The sequence below is a fragment of the Micropterus salmoides genome, unplaced genomic scaffold, assembly GCF_014851395.1.
Source record: "Micropterus salmoides isolate LMB-PRFRI ecotype aquatic unplaced genomic scaffold, ASM1485139v1 Ms_hic_scaffold_15, whole genome shotgun sequence".
NCBI lineage: Eukaryota > Metazoa > Chordata > Actinopteri > Centrarchiformes > Centrarchidae > Micropterus > Micropterus salmoides.
In genome coordinates this window covers 23,691,255-23,713,001 of record NW_024040596.1, presented here as the reverse complement: position 1 = coordinate 23,713,001, position 21,747 = coordinate 23,691,255, and the positions used below count along the sequence as shown (strand labels likewise).

The 21,747-nt window shown below is 40.5% G+C and overlaps 1 protein-coding gene across 1 annotated transcript in view; it reads left to right on the top strand.

Annotated features, from left to right (window-relative positions):
• LOC119904461 (rho GTPase-activating protein 20-like) overlaps positions 1 to 18,892 on the top strand; it is a 32,908-nt gene extending 14,016 nt beyond the window's left edge. The window contains 13 exon segments of the mRNA XM_038721152.1: positions 553 to 594; positions 1,023 to 1,107; positions 1,287 to 1,364; positions 1,866 to 1,932; positions 2,440 to 2,649; positions 5,503 to 5,610; positions 5,613 to 5,692; positions 6,544 to 6,708; positions 7,536 to 7,645; positions 8,196 to 8,275; positions 8,278 to 8,384; positions 13,805 to 13,919; positions 15,087 to 18,892. Coding sequence (XP_038577080.1) covers positions 553 to 594; positions 1,023 to 1,107; positions 1,287 to 1,364; positions 1,866 to 1,932; positions 2,440 to 2,649; positions 5,503 to 5,610; positions 5,613 to 5,692; positions 6,544 to 6,708; positions 7,536 to 7,645; positions 8,196 to 8,275; positions 8,278 to 8,384; positions 13,805 to 13,919; positions 15,087 to 16,774 — 2,935 coding nt within the window. The 3' untranslated portion in view covers positions 16,775 to 18,892.
• Positions 18,893 to 21,747: the final 2,855 nt, after the last annotated feature.

The following is a 21,747-nucleotide window of genomic DNA, read 5'->3' as shown; positions in this document are numbered from 1 at the left end:
CAGTACAATATAAGCAAGTTGTAGGAATGTCTGCAGGGTGAACTGTAGTTTCATGTTCCAAGATTATCTTAATTCAATCAAACAGGAGCAATTCAATGTAACTTGACAGTTATTCCTGCTAAGAACACAAAATATATTTCCAAAATGCCCCTTTGAGTTGTTTCAGTGTACTTCCTAGGGTACACTGTGTTCTGAGGTGCAAATGCACGCTGTAAAAGGGAACTAAAAACTGAACTGGCAACCACAACATCTCTAAACCCTAAAGCTGCTCAATCCAACCACAGTAAGACTAGATAACCACACACGCAACACACATACAAATACATCCATATATGCTGTGCTGTATGTTTGCATCTTCCTCAATGGCATCCACACATTTGCACTCATTGACACACACTCATTAAATTTTGCATCACCAGGAATCCAGTCATAGCTCGGGGCGAAGTCTGCGGATTTAGCCAGCAGTAGTTAACATAACAGAGCAAAACAGACAGTTGCTTTTAACATGATTTCCTCTGATTATGTTTTATCACTCTCTGTACTCCTCTTCAGCTCCGAGGAGCACAAGGACAAGTGGTTGGCACTCATCAAAAGGTAAATGTTTTGTTAAATCCCCTGCTACTTGGTCTGCAATGGTTTGTTTTGGTATTTTAGCAGTAATTAATAATGCAAATCAGATTTCCCCTACGGGACCGGAAAGATTCTTAATTTGGATAGAAGTGAAGTGATTAAATAGAAGCCAGCTCAACATGAATAACAGTAATCACAACAAATAGAAATCAACTGGCCTGACAGACGTTGTGAGATTTGTAATGAATTTAGAAGATCTGAACCATTCTGATGAATTCTTTATGACTAATGCATACATTGTATTTACAGCTATGATGAATTACTTGAGCTTTTACATGCTGGCATTAACTGCATATGTTTGTCTTCCATATCACAGTGCTGGATTGGCCACATGAACTAAACTTATATTCAAAATGCTATTTTTATTTTAACTCTGACCACTTTCCACACAGTCGGATAATTGAGGGAAAAGAGAAGGATGACCCGAAGGCCATTCCTCTGAAGATATTTGCAAAGGATATTGGAAATTGTGCATATGTAAGATTCTCTTCTTGACTCTGTGATTATTTACTGCTTCTGTTTGCACAAAAATGAATATTGTTTGATCGTCTGTCTTTAAGTGGGGTAATTTAATGACATCAATAGCAGTGCTAGCCTTTGTGTAACACACAAGCAACTAGATATTTCCATAATGCTTTCCGAAATGTTTCCACCAGGCCAAGACACTTACGGTCAGCAACACTGACAGCACCAGCGATGTCATCCGCATGGCTCTGCTGCAGTTTGGCATATCCGTGAGTAACAAAGACCACTGTTGAAACTCAGCTCAATATCCAATAAATATACTTTGAAGTGATGTTAAAAAGAGATCAGACGAATCAATGACTTTAAAAGAAGCCTCTACTGTAGCTATCCAGTCCAGACATTAGAAATAACATTTGTTAAACATCCATCTATTGGCTGAGTGTGTCAATATTAGACTGTCCAAACAAAGCATTACCAGAGTGTGAAACATGTATACAAAGTAAGTTTTTAGTCTTTATCCTAAGATTTGTAATGTTTCAGAACATTTTGTATATTTTTGGAAATGTCACCATATCTTAAATAAAGATATCAATTCAAGGTTAGTATTACATTACTGGTCGGCTGAAGAGGAGCTGGTTTGCACAGCTCTTGCTGTAGGTCTCAAACCATTCTCTAATGTAGCAGCATCTGTAGAGGTTTCTTTTTTAAACACAGATGTGCATTCATAAAGGTACCTCGTTTAAACCCGATTCTCTTTTTCTCTTGTCTAGGGCTGCGTTAAAGACCACCGGTTGTGGGTGAGCTCCAGTAAGGACGACCCGCCATACCCTCTCATCGGTAAGCCCACCTGTAATAGATATTATCATCTAAAACCTTCCTGTTAAAACACCATATGAGAAAGTAAGAGTGTGATAATGGGTCTTTAATGATCTGCATGTATGCTTACAATTACATCTTCCATAAATTCATTGAAGTTAACCAAAAAAACCTATTGTCTCCCATGATGAATATTTTGGTAATCCAGGCAGTACTAATGAAAAGAAAACCCACAGCAAAGGGCACTACTGTAAAAGCATCAGCAGTACACCAAAAACTCAACATCTGGGAGCATTCCAGAGCAATTAGTTTTAAGTCACAGTGGTATTTCCGTTACCAAAATCTTTTGTTCTGTAGTTCACACTGAATTCTTAACATCCCAACTCCAGGCTGCTGACTCATTGCTGCACTGCAATAGTTCTGCTCTAATTTTAATCAGCTTTTTTTGCTTTGGCTCCACATCACATGCACAGACTGCACATACCAGACCAATAACCTCTAACCTCTTGACCCTGACCTTTCATTTAGGCCACGAGTTTCCCTTCAGCATTAAGATGAGCCACATTCGGGATGGTGGGAGCAGTGGTGGAGGACTGGGAGGAGGACCAAGGAGGGATCCAACGAGTCCCACAGACTGTGCAGGGGTGCTGCTGCTGGACCAGTGTCTTCCCCCAGATACGCAGTGCCAGTTTATCCTCAAACCCAGCAAAGTTATACCTGGACAGGTTCCTCTTATAGGTAAGACAGCTGGTCAGGACTGTAGTTCCCATTCTGGTGGTCAGCAGAGGAGTGTGCATGAGGTCACATGATACTTTGTATGTGGACAACTTCAAATAACTGTGTGAGGTAACACTGCTCAGGTTTGCCATCATTGGACTATCTGTGGTGCTACCATAGGATCCGACATAATCAAAGGGAGATCCAAAACAACACTGAAGAATATTGCTTTGTCATGTGAGAGAGTGAAAACACTAGAATTTTCTATAGAAAACGTGCCATTTTGCCGTGATTATTGTGCTAACATAAAAATCTGGCCTAGTGAAGCCACTTTTTTGGTCAAGTGTGAATAAGAATCTTTGTACTGCCATAAGGCAACAGGCATATAACTACTGTCAATAGTGGCAGTCTGCCCATGTACTGAGAAAGTGACATAAAGTATGTGTTGTGAAAAACAGCGGTGAAAGATTTATCATCAACATGACAGTTGAGGTTGAGGAAGTAGATGCTCGGTGTCAAAACAAAACAAAAAATCCCTAAATCAAATTCTCTCTGAAATTGAGGACACAGAAGTATTAATGCAGAACAGAAAGTACTTCCTCAGAATTTCATTTCACATTCATAGACATAAGGTCATGTTGTTAGTTCTGAGGAAGAATCAAAGGGTGACCAAGAAAAAAAGCAGTCAATGAGAATGGTGGGAAAAGAGATCTTAGCCGACGAGGGGATACAGCAGGGGTTGGGAGAGATGCAGTGTTAAAATAAGAAAAACATCAGACAAACAAAGAGGAAGAAACCCCAGAAGGGACGGATAAGTGTGAGAATAGGAAGATGAAAAAAGATGACACAGCTATTGAGTAAGTCTGAAGGTCAGCGGAGGGGACGGAAAAAGAAACAAAAGACTGTAACATGGAGAAAGAAGAATTTACAGAGGGAGAGACGTCAAAAGTGAGAGGGACAGAAAAATAAGGAGGTGGAAAAAGTTAAACAAGAGGGCAGTGGACGGGAACAAGGACGAGAAATGGGGATACAGAGGCTGGAAAAAGGAGGGGATGAGGTTTAGTGGAAAACAAGTTGAGGAGAAAAAGTGTGTTTTTTCCAGGGAAGGAGGTTTCATTTTGCCAACCACAAGCTTAGCCTGAGATTCTTTTGCCTCAAGCACAACGGTATCTTGCATAATGGTTCAATTCAAGCCCCGCCGCTATAGAGGCCTAATTGCTCACACCCAACCCAAAAAGTTAACGAACGTGTGTGTTTACTGAATGGGCGCCCTGGCAGAAGCCCCTCTTTTCAGGCATTTAAAAAATCCTGCAGTCAAATTCTGGCTTGAATGTTACAAACATGTTAAATAAAACTTTAGTGATGTTGATTTTTTCGCCAACTTTTTCCAAATTGCAACATAGCCTACTGCATGTGCTTCAGAGATCAATGTGAGTTATACCTCCAGTGCTGTGGAGGATCACTGTTTGTTATGAGCCAAAAAGCAAAGAATTTTGAAGAGAAATACTGCATCTAGCACCTGTTTTATTATGTGCCAGCAGAAGATTATAGTAGGATGACAGACATTGCCCACTCACAAAACAAATAATCCGTCTCTGTTTCCTCATTCCCCTCTCGAAAACAGTTCCCTGACTGGAAAGTTGTAATGATATAACACCATTTATAGCGAGGACATGTTTTATAGATGAGAGGTGCCAGAGCAGGCCAGTAATTCTCTTACTGTTAAACTTTGTTTCAGAGTGTATTTAGGCATAACGCCACAGCAGATTGTTAAAAACAAGTTCTATGTGAGGTATGCCACATCATTTGTGGGCCCTTTTGAGCTGCTGGGTCCTCCGCCCACTGAAAGAATCTTACATTTGACAGGAAAGTCCCACCCTCTACAAATCACAATCGTTTGGTGTATAAATGTTATCATTTCCAAGATTGTTGGCAAGTCAAATTTGCTACAATTAAATTCCACCACAGTAAACCTTTTAAAAGATTTACTGCAGTCCTGACTTTAAAGTTGGTTCTGTGTTACATGAAGGCAACACAGGTTTGAATCACGTATTGCAGAGAAATTAGATTAAGCAGTAAATGCCTGCAGCGCATTCTCATTAACATGCACTTCAATGCACACACAGTATGCAGTTTCATAACTGCAGAAACATGCTGAGCTGTTATGTCATAGAGAACATGTAGACGCGGGGCACACATGACAGACACATCAACACAAACAACACATGTAGACATTTTGACTTGTCACCCCTGAGCAAACACAACAAGGAACACACAGTCACAAGCCCTAAGAGACACACATAGTCCCATACATACATGCTTTCAAACACAAAGGCACACATATGGATACACATAGACACCTACAGACACACACACACACACACACACCTCAAATTAAATGGTGCTCTTGACTGCAAGGGCATGTCTATAGATGTTTCCCAAACACAGAATCAGTGGTTCTTTCTTCTTCTGTCTTTCTGTCAGTGTCTTGTTGGTGTCTTTCTCTTTAACAATATCCCTCTGTGTCTTTTACTCTCTCTCTACTCACCTAAACTTTTTAGGGTGTGACTGTGAAGCTGACATTTAGTGGACAGACCAAGCATTCATGTGCATGCTGAAAAAGTCCAACATCTGGGACTAGTAGGCTAACTGATGAACAATTCACAACCTACTTTGTTGGGAAAATCTAACCGGTACACATAAAATAACAAATACAAAACCCTTACATAAGCTGCAGTTTTACTATTTGGTGATTCATCGCGCATTGTTGAATGTGATCTTTATTCCTGAGTGCCCTCCACATTACTCAAGCAACCACAGTTTGGTTCTATCTGAAACCACAGCTAAACCTCTTCCTCTTCCTTCTCCCCAAAGAGCCTGGTCAGCAGAAGTCTTTTAAGAGAAAGAGGTCTCTGATCAACTGGCCTTTCTGGAGAGGCTCCAACACACAGCTGGACGCCATGCCCTTGTCCCCAACCTCGCCTCCCCCACTCAAGGACGGCTGTTCGGACGACCCCTGAGCTCCGTCTGCTCTTCAGACCACAACCTACCCAAGCCTGTCATGGTGAGCCGAGTGGAGGTCACGTAGAGCAGCAGGAGGGGTCAGGACCCCGTCTGGAAGGATCATGGGATGATTTGGGGTTTACTATGTATTTGGGGAAAGGGAGATGTAGTGGTATGAGGAAACAGATTACATTTTATGCAATACATTTTTGAGCTTTTGTCTGATATAGTTTTATCATTACTTACTGTTTACTGTATGTCTCAGATTAATGGTTTAAGTTGTACATTATAAATTAAAGAAATAGTGGACATGCTGGACTGACTACAGAAGTGAAACCCCTCTGTCTGTTGAATAAGCAATCCAGATTCTACCCTCAACAAAAATGTTTCCTTTATGATTATATGGGCTCCAAAGAACCCTTTTAGAAGCCATTGTTGGCTTTAAAGGGTAATAATGAAATAAATTAAATTATTATTATTATGGCAGTTAAATGTTTGACAGTCAGTGGACATATTCTTACAATTTTATTAACCCTAATCCACATTAAAAATCATTGAATAACCCTCCTAGCATGGTGTCCGCTCAGATCTTCTTCTTTTAAATAATAAAAAAAAACATTTGAGGTTGCAGAAAATAATTAATTACTATTTACCAAAATTAAATTTGTAATCTGGGAAATGATAAATCAGAAACAAACCAACGAACACGCAGTGTCTGAGAAAGCTAAATTCACTTAATCCTTGTCTTTTTGATTTACAGGATTTCTGAGCATTTAAGTCCTTTGGTGTCAAAATTAAATGCTTTCTGCTGCTAGGTGGCACAAACATGTGGAGTTGCTAACTGCAGCTTTTGAGTGAGATCATTTGAAGAGATTTTATTTAGGTAACCTTTCATCTCCCTGTTGCCTTCAGGACATGTTGGTGTTCCTGTACCTGGAGGGGCCGTACACCAGGGGCGTCTTCAGGCGGTCAGCTGGGGCCAAAGCCTGCCGGGAGCTTCGGGATAGACTGGACAGCGGGACTGAGGATCCGGAGATCACACACCAGTCTGTGTTCGTCATTGCTGCTGTCCTCAAGGTAAAGCACACCCACACAGACTCAACCACACACAGCTCTGCCCCGTCTCACTTGTTTGAAACCAGACAACAGAAAGCAGGAGCGACTGATGTGCGTCCAAAGTCACATAAGTCCAGACAGGATAATCTGTCTCTGCACAGCCAGGCAGGCTGCCAGTCACACACACAAGGTGCTGCATTGTTCAGCATCCAGGCCAAGCAGCCACCACAGCATCGGGCATCCAGGGAGCAGCTGAGGTGGTTTTAATACAGAGCTCATTCATCTCCCTTCTTTGTTGTATTTTACTTCTGCACAATGGACAAGGACTGTGACTCACCGGAGACAAAAACAATGTTGTTGTTAATCAATTAGTGCAATGACATTCTTATTTTAGTTATTAGTTGGTTATTGTTAAGTTATTTTAAAGTAAAATTACCGTAACATGATGCATTCATTCAATTAATAATATTGGTCTTTTTATATCATTATAGATCATTTTTGTATTACGAAAAAATCCACTTTAGGATGGACTGTATTTTAAAATCTGCTCTTATTCTTTGTCACTTGACGACGTTTGACTTTTGTGTGATAATTAACTTTTTGATCTCATTACCTTGATGGCTATTTCTGTTAATTCATCAGATTGCTTCATGCACCAGATAACCTAATTTCTGTTCCACTCTATGTTAATATGTCAACTTTTATATGTTAACTTAAGGCTTGTTGTTATAGATAGATAAAGGTTGTTTAGACTTAATTGTGCAAAAGTGCAATTATGGGTGAAATAAACCAGCAATGAGGCAGCGTGCATGAATAGCTCAACATCTCTTTTCATTTACTGTACACAGGATTTCCTGCGAAATATCCCAGGCAGCATGCTGTATGTGGATCTGTATGACCAGTGGATGGGTGCGATGGATGGGGAGGGAGGGGAGGAGAGGATACAAGCTGTCCAGAGGTAGGAACTCTCTCTTCAAATCCGAAAATATGTCACATTTAATGCCAAAATCCTGCTATTAATTTTAAAGTTACAGGCAAATAGATAGGTGACAAATTAAAGGAAAGACCTGATTAAATGAGTGTTCTGGAGGTTTGTGGTGGCCCAACACCTTACTGCGATATTTTGTTGTTGTTTTGTGTGTTGCTGTTTATGTCGAGAGAGAGAGAAGGGGAGACAGAGAGAGGGCGTTGCTTCAGTTCCAAATGCTACAAACTAAATTTCCTTTTTCTTAGAATAAAGAAAAAACAAGTAACATGAAAGCAACAACAATGTTTGTGGTGAAATTCCTGTGGAGCCTGAGATCCATAAACAACATTTATACACACACACACACACACACACACACAAACACACACACACACAAAACGAGAACAAGGATCAGGGATCAAGTGTTTTAGGATTTATTCATTACGCTGTTGTCATTTAGTTCACATGATGTCCATCTGCTACAATCCTTCCATCCTTCCTTCTGTCCTTTCTTGTAACTCTTAATCATTTGCTCTCTCAGGTTGCTCCACTTCTTGCCCAGTGAGAACCTGCTACTGCTGCGACATGTGATTGCCGTGCTGCACTGCATCCAAAGCAACGCCACGAAAACCAAATGAATGCCTTCAACCTGTCTGTCTGCATTGCTCCCAGCATGCTTTGGGCTCCAGCGCCAAGCACCCCCGAGATGGAGGGGGAGGGCACCAAAAAGGTGAGGAGGAACACACACAAGTGTATTTGAGTCAATTATTAAATCTCGGATCAAGCGGATGATTCAATTTTATGGACTAGTTCTGCATTTTTGGAAATACGCTTATTTTATCTTCAGTATGTGAAATGTAAAACAAACAAAAAAAAAAGTTAAAAATACAATTCACAGCTTCTGTCTTCAATTTGCTTGTTTTGTCTGACCAACAGAATGCCAAAATCTGGTATTCAGAGAATATTTGACATTTGTGCTTGAAAATGCAGATTAAGTGATTATCAATGGAATTTCAGCGGTTGATTGAAATTATTAATTTTCTTTAGATCAACTAATTATTGCGACTCCATACGATACCACTCTCATACCTCTTTGTTCAATGTAAAGCTGGAGCCAGCAGCCAGTTAGCTTGGAGTAGCATACGGGCTGGAAATGGGGGGAAACAGCTACCCTGGCTCTGTTGAAAAGTAAAACATTCTGCCTACCTAAAACTCACTAATGAACACATTTTATGGAAGTGTTTGCTCCCAGCCAATAACCCCTTAAAAAAAACAAATTATGATTTTACAGATTAAACAGACGAGATATAATGCGAAAACCAATGAGCTTTAGGGAAGCTTCGTATTGAATGCACAGACATAATAATGGTATTGATCTTCTTATATAACTTCTGGCAACCAAATAATCTCTCAGTCAGTCTGAAAACCATTTGTCAGCAGACATATTATAAGGTTTTTCTGCTGATGTGAGTGTCTCACTAACATTCAGCTGTAGCACACACACTAAACCAGTCTCACAGAAGCACGCGCACACACACACACACACACACACACACACCCACACATCACACAGTCACATTCATATGTCATCGCTGAGAATCACTCACAAGCTAAAATCACAGAATTCTTACCCTCTGCTGAGTCTGAAGTTAACTCAGTCTTGGCCATCCAGGCTAACCTGAAATGACTTAATTCCCCAGCAGTAAGTGCAGCCAGAGCCCACAGAGGAAGCATAAAGCATAAAGCTTTTTGATTTGAGGTCCATTTGGAAAGTTGCAGTAATTGAGTTACACGCAATCTCTGTGGGTGGCTGGTTTGCTTCAAATGTGTGTTTTGTGTGTGCTTGTGCGCTTGAGGTAGTTGAGGTTTATCGACAAAACATGCAAAGAATTTCCTACCGAATCCTGAGGCCAAATGTGTGTTTTAGCAGAAAATTGTGTCACTGAAAGACCTCTCTCTTTCTCTCTTCACACACACACATACACACATGCACTTTGACACAAGCACACATCAACAGCCGCAAATACCTAAACATCTCTTTCACAAATACTCCCCTGATAACACTTTCCCTCTACACACTGCTTGTTTGTGTGTGTAGCCCCGAGCACAGGCGGCCTTTTTCTGGGGAAAAAAAACTTACAAAAATAACAAAGTGAGATTTCGACATTTCCCTCCTTGCGGTTGGAGCCAGGGGCCAATTTGAACTCGCGTAGGCCCCTGGCCGTGTAATGGCTGGTTTCCAACCTTGTCTGGAGACACGTGAATGCTCAGTTTTAGCCAATTCAGTTTAGTCTCTGTGTCCCTGCCTCTTTCATGCAGCATATAATTTAAATGTTTTTGGCTGAACGTAGCCGTTTAGGAGTGCCTGAGGTAAATACAGCTTTAGTCTGTGTATTACTTAAGATGGAGACGCAGAGACAAATCATTAAAAAGAATGTTGTTTTTCTCTTGAGCTTGGTTTTTGAAATGCAGACCAAATCTTTACTTTTCTTCTGCTTTGTTTTGTTTTTTAGTTAAAGTGACATTTCTACATCACTGTATCCAATAGAGGAAAAAACAAAAATGCTCAATATACTTTTCTTTGCAGAGTACTGGATGTATGTGTTGTCTGATAACCTTAGGATAACCTTAGAAATACTAAGAAATGACCCAGTAACACACAGCTGTGACATCTCTTAATGCATACACACACCCACGCACATGTGCAGATACTGTATATGCTCCATGTATTCTGCAGCAGTATTGTGGCAGTCACACTGGTTGAGAGGGGAACTGCAGACAAATATTTTCTGAATGCTGACCAGCACTTGGTTGATTTCTATATTTCTAAAGGCTGGTTGAGAGAGAGCTTAAGATAACATCCCATTAAGTTAAAGAAGAAGAAGCAATTCTGAATAGGCTGTTGAAGGATGGGTGAAAGTGTCCTGGACACCCACAGGCACTCTCAAACAGTGATCTGTATCACACAGCAGCCTCTATGAGTGACAGAGATGAATGCAGGAAGGCTTTATCAAAGAGAGATTGGCAGGTAAGAAAAGACTGAATCATTAGAGAGATGCAAAAGAAAACTCAAGACAGAAGAGGAGGGGAATGAATGGAAGTGTTGCAAACAATATAAAGAAAGAAGAGGAAGGAAGAGGTAAAAAAAAAAACTTTTTCCCAGTAAGATATGAGCTGTGCAATGTTATCTGTCCTTTAATTAGTTTAATGAGACATTACAATAGAACATCTCCACAGATTTGAAAGAAAAATACTGAAGAATATTTTTAACCTTATTTTAAATGTTTTTTTGCATTAGCTGCTGTTTTTTAGCTTCATTGGTGTGTTATAAACAAAACAATTAGAGGCCTGTCGTTGGAGTGCTCTGGCTTTCTTTGCTGAAATACATTTGTTTTTAATAGATATTTAATTCAGACAGGCAAAATACATTTCTCTGTAATTATGGATTTGGGTCAGAGTGATGGCCAACAGATTCAGTTTGTAGTCAGGACCCGCTCCACATAGAGATGAAGTTATTAAAATGTCTACATGTCTCAATTTTCAGACTGTGCATACCAGTTATCATGCCTGTCAGATGATGTGCTCTTCCCCAGGAATGAGACAGTGGAATGTCACTGTGCACTGATAGTAGACAGGTGTCACAGAGTCGCAACATTATCTAAAGGTAAACCTGTAAACCTGTCATTAGAAAATTCTCTTGATGATGTTTGGGTAGTGTCACCCTCCCTGAAGCAAATCACTGAAATGCCTCTGTGTATTTTTTCAGAGATATATGAAGGTGGATAGTGACAGACTGTAGTCATATCAGCCATGTTTGAGGCACAGAGGAAGGTTCACTGACAGACATTTGTATATTTGAACATTCATCTTTGCGTGTTGCATGAGTGTTTTTTAACTGTCACTGCAGGTTATGGATAGCAGAGCTGAGAATTACCCATAATCCAAGTAAAGTGTGGCCTCAGGGCTTTCATACAGAAGTCATTAGCACATGTGGTATTTGAAGAGAGGTAGTGTACTCACAGAGGAGATAAAACCAGAAGGTTAATGTTGCATTTGCTCTTTGGTAACAATTTTGAAGGATAAACTGTTCCTGATAGCTGGAATAAAACTACTGTTGAACTCATAAAGTTATATAACTCTGATATAACAGCTCTCCTCTCCCATCATTTGTCAGGTAAAAAACACACACTAGAATGTCAGGTAAAATGTGAAGAACTTTTGTTCAAACTATAAAATCCTCAAGAATATCTTCTACAAGAGATTGTACAGAACCCTTTTGTCGGTGGTCAGTATTCTCTGTGAAAGCCACACTGTCTCAGAGGAGCATGTTACCATAAGACAAGTATCTTTGCTTTTAGTTTTCTCTAACATACACTTGACTGACAGGTGTGTGATGTACTGGTATGTGTAATTTTGTATTATGTATCCTGTCAGTCTAGTTAAGTTTAAGTTGTTAAGTGCTGCTCTGTCACTGTGTGTATGTTTGTGACTGCAGAAAACTTGCTTTAAACTTACTAAACAATATATCAAATGCTAACATACACATTTAATACTGTACACAGTCCCGTACAAATAAAATAAATGAATAAATGGACCGTCAGTGGTAGTGTTAGTGCACTGCAATAAACATTCATATATTATTTGGTTTATTATGAGCCAGCCCTAAAAGTTTGCACTGAAATGATTTCAACCTGTTTCTAATAAAAATCGACTTGTTCCAAGAATTTTGTAGAAATAATTGTCAGTGACGTCAAAGAGGACAGAATAAAATTACACTTGATCCTTAAACAAGTAGATTTTGGTGGAAACAGGTTACATTATCTCGTCACCCTTTCAGATTCTTTCACTTTTGTAACTTAATAATAAGCAGAAAATACCGCCTGGTTGGTGTTTAGCCCGACGTTTATTCTAACACTGAGTCATAATACACATATGGACACCATACAGACAGATTAACAGACAACATCTGGCCTAAGAAACAAACAAAGAAACAAAGAAACAGGGAGGCCTTAAAATGTGTTTGTCTCTGCTGTGTTTTCCATAGTGTCACAGAAGCAGGGTGATGGCAGGTCAAACGACTTGTTTATAAACAGAGAGATTTTAGTGGAAACTTTCCTGAAGTTGGGGAGGATATAACTCCAACATCTCTGCATGGCCTTGGTGTTAGTCAGCTATTTGTGTCATAGGATGTCATGTGTTTAATAAATGTTGCCTGTTTAGTTTAAATGACAGTGGTTTCAGCCAAGTAATGTGATTTGTCTGAGGACAGATTCCAACTGGGCTGATAATTCCCAAAAAGCTGTCGGCATGTTTCTCGTTGCAGTGTAATTCCCTCTGTGGTATTTGTAGCTGTGATTTTGGGGTATGTTCTCCTAAATATGATGATGAATACAGTAATATGCATTACCTTAGAAGACATAATACGTTGTGAAAAGCTCCTGTCGAACACCCCTACACTGGATTTATCTTCATTCATCAATCATTTGAGAAAGTCATAATCAAAGCTAATATATGATGTCAGATATTATTATCAGGACATTATCCAGGACTGGGGAGAAGGAGTTTGATGCTGAATTCGTCTGTGTGGAATGCAAATACTCTTGTAGTTGGAAGGTCAACATCAGCGCCAACAAATGAGCACAAAGTTTCCTCAGATTGATAATAGGGGACACACAAAAACTTTGTACAGCTCTTTAGAACTGATATCACAAAGTTATTTAGGTCATGTTCCACAAAATAAAGCAGACAGTAGCCACAGTACAAGCAACTATGCCCTAGTTTTTTATTTAGTGTGTTTCAGCATGCCATCATATGCACATTTAATCAATGTCAAAATGTTGACATATATATTGAACACATTGATTTCCATTTTGGTGTGTGTGTATGTGAGTGCATTCCACACCAAATTTGTGAGTTTACTCAACATGTGCCGACACAGGCGCTTGGAAGCTGCATGTTTGCTGAATTACGGCTGAACTTTATCTGGTTCCCTGAGGAACTGCATCAGCGAATGAACCTCTGCATAAACAGTTATAGAATTTCACCTTCATCCAGCTGTATAACAATGAAAATAAATGGCTAGCAGCTGCTGCCGAGCAAAGACGAGTAAAATTTGTTCATGCTGTAACCAGCTGGTGTTTCTCCCTGTAGGTGTGTGAGCTCGTTCGCTTCCTCATAGAGAACTGCAGCAGTGTCCTGGGAGAAGACGTCACCTCGCTGTTCAGAAGCTTCAGCCAAAAGAGCAGCAGCAGTGACCACGGATCAGGTAACCGAGAGTCAGCTGAGAAGAGGGGAATAATGAAAGGAGAGGAGAGGAGAGGAGAGGGGGACGACAGAAGAGGATTTGATGAATGAAATATGTCTACCATTCATCTAAAAAATTTAAAGATGACCAAGGATGCCAAGTCTTTGGACTGGGCTTCCAAAACTGAAATGACATGCACAGCCTCCAACCCATCATTTATATATCACAATCCCAATTTATAATTCATTGTGATGAAGGGCTGAAAAGTGCTAAATCAGTAACATGACAGCAAACAACAACAACAAATGTAAAAAAGTCTTACAGTGTCATATCTCATTGAATATATCATTGTATAAAAAAGGACAAAACTTTCTGTCTTCTTAATGAGGGTCAGGATCAAGGTCAAAGTCTGAACAACAGCTCCTTACTTCATGTTTTCTAAAAGTGCTTGTTAACTGACAAGGTTTAGTGTGTTAAACCTCAAAATATTATAACAAGGTGGTTAGAAACTGACTAGCTCACGTGTGTGTGTACGTGCGTGTGTCTAATTAAATGGCCATGGCTCTTTCAGGCCTGTTGATTGGGGTCAGCAGATCGACCTTCAGTAATTTCAGTGATTGCCAGGGTCACAGGTGCTGATTAACATAACTGTGAATCTCCTCATTCATAAATACCACTAACTTTCTATAAATAACCACCAGAGGTCAAGGAGCACACAGCAGGACGATGCTTTGTCCCCTGTTCTCCTCGTCGCCAGCAGTGAACTGTGGCTTTGTTCGTTTAGTTCAGGGTTCAAGATTCTTAGTTTCTCTTAGACTGCTCACATTTATTTTTTAGCTGTGTGGAGGAAGTTTCTATCTATCCAGATTTTATTGCATTTGTTGGTTGTTGTGTAAATAAATAAAATTTTGTCTGCCTCAACTTGGATTGCTAATTTTGGTAGCTAGTAGGAGGAAATAACCCAAATTACAGGATACTTGCATGAAAGGGAATGTCTGCAAAAGCTGTATAATTTTAACAACAACTTTACCATTATAGGAAATGTATTGGTAAAGTACTGGCAAGCAAAGTCTATGTTAAATTATTATGTTTCTCTGTGTATTTTTGGATTCAATTTTTCAGTTCATATAATATTCTTTCTCTCCCCTTTCTACCTCTCTTCTTTCCTTTCCATCTTTCCTTTCCCAGATGTGTCATCCTTCCAGATGAATGACTCGTCCTATGACAGCCTGGAGAACGAGCTGAACGATGACCCTGAGTCTCCCTACCAGGAACAGCTACATCTTCGTGACAAGGACAAGCCGGACAGCCGCAGCCGTGACTCCGTCATCACCCTCAGTGATTGTGACCCTGATCCAGACCCTGAGACCGACCTCCTACTTCAGCTTCCACCACTGGCCAGACCCCGGAGGTTCAGCCCTGTAGTTCGACAGCTCCGCACCCGCCAGGCCAACGGCCTGTCACAGGGTCCCAGGAGGCTGAGGAGGAGTTCAGAGCCCGCCTTGACCCTGGCAAGCACACTGCCCTCGGGCACAGTGACGCCTCACACTGACAACCACCGCCTACCAGTAAGGAAGGCGAGCTATGATGCCGCCATGGAGGGGGAGGGGGATCAGGAGGACGAGGTGTTTCTGGAGCAGAGGCTGAGCGGGCTGCAACTGAAGGAGGAGGAAGTGGATGGAGGTGAGAAGGGAGGTACAAAAGTCCAGAGTGGTGGACGGAGGAAGATGAAGCATGCCCCTCCTCCTCCGCTGCGACTGGATGCCAGCTGTTCCAGTCTGTCATCTCCGGCAACCTCACCCACAGGCTCCTCCCTCAGCTCTTTAGACTCTGCCTTCTCACAGTACTCTACTGACTACGCCACCAATGGGGCGATTCCATTGACTGACCCTGCTTCTCTCTCCCCTCTCTTTCCGGGACGGGCCCAACTGTCACCCAGGGGCTCTCCTCCTCAGAGGGAAGCCCCTCATTGGCCACAGCCCAACCAGCCCCCTCGGACTGGCCAAACCCCCCCCCACCCTCATGGCCTCCACCCTAACATGTGGCTCAAGAAGGACCGTCGCCTGTCTCTAAAGCAGCCTGATAATGGACAAACAGAGGAGGACTTGCCTGTGGTAAATGGGAAAACCTACCCAACCACTAATGGCTGCTCCATCAGTACCCAGGAGGACGCAGTGATGAATCGAAACTGCCAACGGAGATCCAGCAGCCCTCCGTCCTACCAGCAGGCTCTGCTGCAGCTGCAGCGCGCACGCTCTCCTTTCTACAGGGGGACGGAGAAACCTCTGACGGTCAGAGAGCTGAGGCAGCTCCACGACCAGACCTGCACCTCAAGACCCCTAATCCCAGCCTCCCCTAACAACCCCAAACCTCACACTGGAAGTGAGGTCACACAGAGGCTGGCTACAAATGAGTGCGTGCAGCCCCCACAGGGCGTTTTCTATGGACAGAGCGGCACCACTCTGGTCCTCCAGAGGCAAATGTCCCATTTGCTAACTCCGGCCATGGAGGAACACAAAGGGAGGAGAACCCTTCCCCATCCCCGCCGAGCATCGGACCCTGCCAAGGTCACTGTAAACTCTAACCCCTCCTCCAGCCTCACTCTGGACAGGCCTCCCCGAGATGGCGGCCTGAGAGTGTCAGAGGTGGAGCCCAACCACACCGAGCCACGCTTTTGCCTATCTCCCTCTGCCACTCGGGCCGTAAGGGACTACTTTTCTTCCCAGGATCAGGATGAAGATGCATGCTTGCGGAGGAGTCAGGAGGTGGCACTGGCTATTTTGCAGGGGAAGAGGGAATGGCATAGCAGGCGGTGCAGTGACCCACGAGTGGATGACTTTGACCAGCTTTTTTTTGCAGAAGAGTCATATGTGTAAATTTGTACAGACAGACTGTGTATGATATGTTTACTTGTATACAACTGTCTTCATATTCCTCCATATACCCTTTTTTCCTTCTGGCAGCAGTAGTCAACCCAATACAAAACTGTGTTGCAGTTTACGGTAATGGTACAGTCAAGGTTTTAAGATTGTAAAAGGTTCAGATGCACTTCCTGGTTCTGCATTTCACCTCCCTGTGAAAGAAAACTGTTGAATTCTCATTCCTCGCCCACTATGAAATTAACATCTGGCAAACAGCAGACTCAGAAGTTTGTGGTAGTTTGTTATAATCCACAATATTTTACAAAATAAGTTGAAAAGCGCTGACAGTAGTGTGATGCCTGATTTCCACGAACTTACATTACATTACAGAGAACATGTGAAGAAACAGTCAGTTAATTGGACATCTGGATTCCTAAACAAACTGTCAGAACGGGTCAGCGTTACAGCTCTTGAGCCACAATATTAAGAGAAAGAAAATACTTTTCTCTGGCAGTGTGTCCTTGTATTGCCTTTGGAATGTGTTGTTATTTTTTTCAGCACATGAAGAAAAAATGAAGGTAGATGATTTCTACAGAAATGAAAAGGAAAGGATAAAGCAGCATTTTTAAAATTAAATTAAATTCTCTGGAAGCTTATACATTGAAATTATACTGTATTTTGACCATTCCCTAAACCAGCAGAAAAATATATAAAGGCTGGTAGGAGATGAAGGCTGTGACACATTTTTTTAGTCTGTTTTTGACAGCAAAACATGTAAAATTTAAATTGAAGATGTGACTAAATCTGCATGAAAACTGAGCATTTCTTTCTTTTGCAGACAGAAATGCACCAAGGTCACAAGTTATAAAGGGGATACAAATATTGGCACAACAAAAGTTTGTTAACCCTGTTCTCTGTCGCTGTAATGACAGCAATATGGTCATGACTATGCTATGACTTCATACAAATACTATGAACATGCTTTTAGCGCCAGCCACACCACCTGTGAAGTTTACTGGAACGCCAGAGGAGGAACGTTTTAGGACAGATGCCCCTGCTGTACATACTCATTCCTTAAGAAAACAAGACATATTAGAATTAGACCTTTTATTACAAATTGCATCTGTAAATTGAAACAAGTGTTTGTCTGTCTCAGTCAGTGAATAAGTAGGGTATTTATTCATATGAGCCGAGTTTTCAGACACACAGCATACAGTGCTGTCCTCTGTAGCTCTGGTTTATATCTCTGTGACCTGGGGGGGGGAGAAAAACTGTCGAGGTGTGTGAGTTTTTGTGTTTGTGTGAAGGAAAGTCATAATGTTGTTGAATATGATGTGATCATTAACAATGTGTCCTGAGCAGGAATGTGACTAAACGTGTGCCACTGAGGGAGAACTCTCCTTTATTCTTGCTTTTATAGCACTTCGTTATTCTCACCAAGAAACCCCTTCAGTTTCACAAGAAGAAGGACGCAGCCTGTTGTGTGTCGATGTGTGTGTGTGTGTGTTGAGTTGAATGCACCATTGAAATACTGTTTTTCTAACTGTGTGTTTTGTCTGTGATAATATGATATTTTTGTTCTAGTGCTGTCGTCATTGCAGTGCTGATTTCTTAGGTGACACTTAACAATAAATGACCTTATTTCACTGTGCGTTAATTTACTGGTAAGCAAAAGAAAGAATATATTCTTAGCACAATGTAAGAGTGGTTTTCACGAGTATTAACACAGTGTTATTGTGCACTTAACATAGCCTTTCCACAGGACCACACACTGTAATAAGGCCATTGTCATGTTAAGTGTTGCCAATTTAAATGGTCTCACAAAGTACTTTATCTTGTATTATTAATATTATAATTGTTCTCCATTACAGTGAATTGTGTTCAATGTGTATAGTTATGCATATTTATGATACAGAAGTATATTATTATATAAATATATTATCTTGTTACTTTGGTATGTTGGGTGAGAAAATCAAATGTGTATTTTTGTACATGCCAATTCTGCTGCTGCTGTCTCTATAGAAAGTATATTTGCTACAAAATGCACCATTTGTATATTGTGTACATTTGATGTCCTGTGCTCACGAGAACAAAATATCTTTGATTTTAATAAATGTCGCTCTTGTGAAACAACTTTGCAGATGAAACTGAATTTGTTCTTTAGTGTGGCTACCTGAAGCATGAAAGTAATTATGTCTGCGGGGTGGGATACAGGAGAAGAGATTAAGAAAATAGTTCAGGCAGAGACACTTACATCAAGGAAGTGAACATTTATATACATTTAAATTTGGTAGGGAAGACTGATTTTTTAAAGAGATTTCTTAAAGAATCTGAGCAGCAATTTTGTTTAGTAAACTAATTCTCAAGGTCAATAATATGGAAAGCTTCACACAAGAATGACTTCAGTGCTCTGTTGGAAGTAATGTTATGCTCAGTTTTTCAAAGGAGACCTGGCATGAAGCACCATGAAAGAGACAAACACACATTCTATGACAGTTTAAAAAGTAGTCACTTAAAAGGTGGATGAATTCAATAATTATATATATATATATAGGATTACTATTAATCCTGCATATAAAATAAGATAATTAATTAGAATAAAGTTAAAGTTATTTTAAATCAAAAGTCTAAACTGTGTGGAAAATATGGTTCATGGAGGGTGTTGGATACCCTCGGATCCTTTTATTGGATGCTTAGAAAGTACAAGTTGCCGACCTGACAATAAAAACTTCCACTTATCATGTGCTGTAAGTTTCATCTCACCCAAAAAATGCTTTATACATATTTAGACAATGAACATATTCTTCGCCCAATGGTTGCTAAGACAACTGCGTTTACACATCTAGTATTTACACATCAAGTCATGGAGCAACATTATCTATGTCCACCAACTACCTTATATCCACCACCTGGCGTATGTCTGTACAAAATTGACTCTCCTTTACCTTTGATTTTAGCTAACAACTGAGGGGAGGAACATCTTTTGCTGCTAAAAGCTCCACTCTGAAGAAATCATTTACACACATTTATGTGATTTCAGTCTTTGTTATATTTGGAAAATTTGAGATGTGTACTATAATAAAGAAAAAAAATAAGAATATTTGTTTATACAATGCTTGGCTATGCAACATCAGCTGGTCAGGCTAAAGAAGTTAGAGGATGACACAATTCTTGTTGAGGTTTATGAAATTATGCCCGAATTCTGTGCGGTTTCGCTCTGACAGGCAGTCTGAGGCATTGCAGAGAAGTTTGATTATGCCCTTTAGTTTATGAGTGCAAACCTGATGTGAATATATACTTCAAGGAAACTTTGAAATAAAAATTTACAAACGCAAGCATCAACTGGCTTCATAATTGTTTCTCAAACCTGAATTTATAATCTTTTCTGAAAGCCATCAGCACACAGTTAAACAAAAAACAGTCATGGTTGACTCTGATATTTAGAAAAAACATTCTGGGATGTCAAAACAAGCAGAAATATAGATGGAACCACCAAAAGCTTTCAGATTTTTACACTTGTGTATCTTATTCCGCTCATATTTTCCATCAGTACATGACACTAAGATATACTGTGAACTGATGTGGCTCCACTGGCCTGATGGTTCTCAGGAAGTCAGGTTGCTCAGCAGTTTAGGTGACGTAAACCAAACAAAACTTTGTTGACTCGACGGATCCAATGGAGAATGACAGGCAGGGTGTGTGTTAGAGCAGCTGCAGGCGGGAGTTTTATTTTCCTTCAACTTTTCTCTTGTGTGTTTTTAAAGAGTCGTTAAATAGCTGCTGAGCAGTCTGTCGCTTGCAGCAATATTTGTCTCTTCCTAGACAACTCAGAGACACCCCAATACCTCCTGTCTGCCTCGAGTTACACGGGCCTGTAAGTAACAACATTTCACCAGAGAAAAGATTGAGTCAGGAAATTGGAGTACAAAAATCTAGTAATGATGATGTAATGGATAACCTCTGTGGTAGAATAATGATCCTGCTCTCTTATTTCATGTTTTCGCTTGAGAATGGGGTGCTTTAGCTTTTGCAGCTGAAATGTTTATGGTTCTTGGTTTCTTGCTTCTAGCGTCAACCTTTTTCACAGCAACATAAACATAGATGGAGATGGTAAGGCTTCAGAAAGTGAATATGAAAACCTTAGATTCTTGAAATCTTCCTAGCTGGTTAAGCTATCTGTATTACTAATTATCCTTATTAACCTGTTATAGACATATTCTGGTCAATTTGCACTAAGAGGCAAGAAATGTATCAGACCTTAGATTGCCAATTGCCTTAATCTTGATACTATCAATTGTGCAATGTAGGAAATGTTGGGGTGAGCAGAGAGCAGATTTTATGTGGTCCCTGACAGTTTGTTCGGTTAAGCGACAGTAGAAAAATATAAATAGTAAAAATAATAACAATGAAATTAACAACAAAAAACAAGACACCTAATAAATGTATTGCACCACACTGACATCCTCACCATCACCATCAGAGAGAATTATGCAGCCTCAACAACGAGACACCACCCCGCTGTCAACAATCACAACAGGTTACAGACAATGTTCCACCCTATTTAAAGGACAATAACTCACGAACGTATTACTGCCACCACTACAAAGGGTTGGAAACAAGACAGAAGCAACTGGAACTTATCATGTTTGTAAAGAATGCAGGGAGTCTGGTCAGATAGCCTGAGCTATCTTCCCAAAATGCAAACAGCTTCAATGAGGCAACAGTTATAACAGAAGTCTTATCAGTTTTTGTTTTAAGTGGAGGTCCACACACACACACACACACACACACGCAGGGCATTTAAAATCTACTCTGCACTCTGCTCACCCCAACATATACAGTATATATTAGTATTTATTAAAAAGCAATTTACTTCTTTTTTTAGCTCAAATATTGTACTTTTCCAAATTTCAAGTCACATCCATTAGAGACTAAAAACAATGGTCACATGAGAAAGGAACAAAGGAAAGGAGCCAAATCAGCAGCAG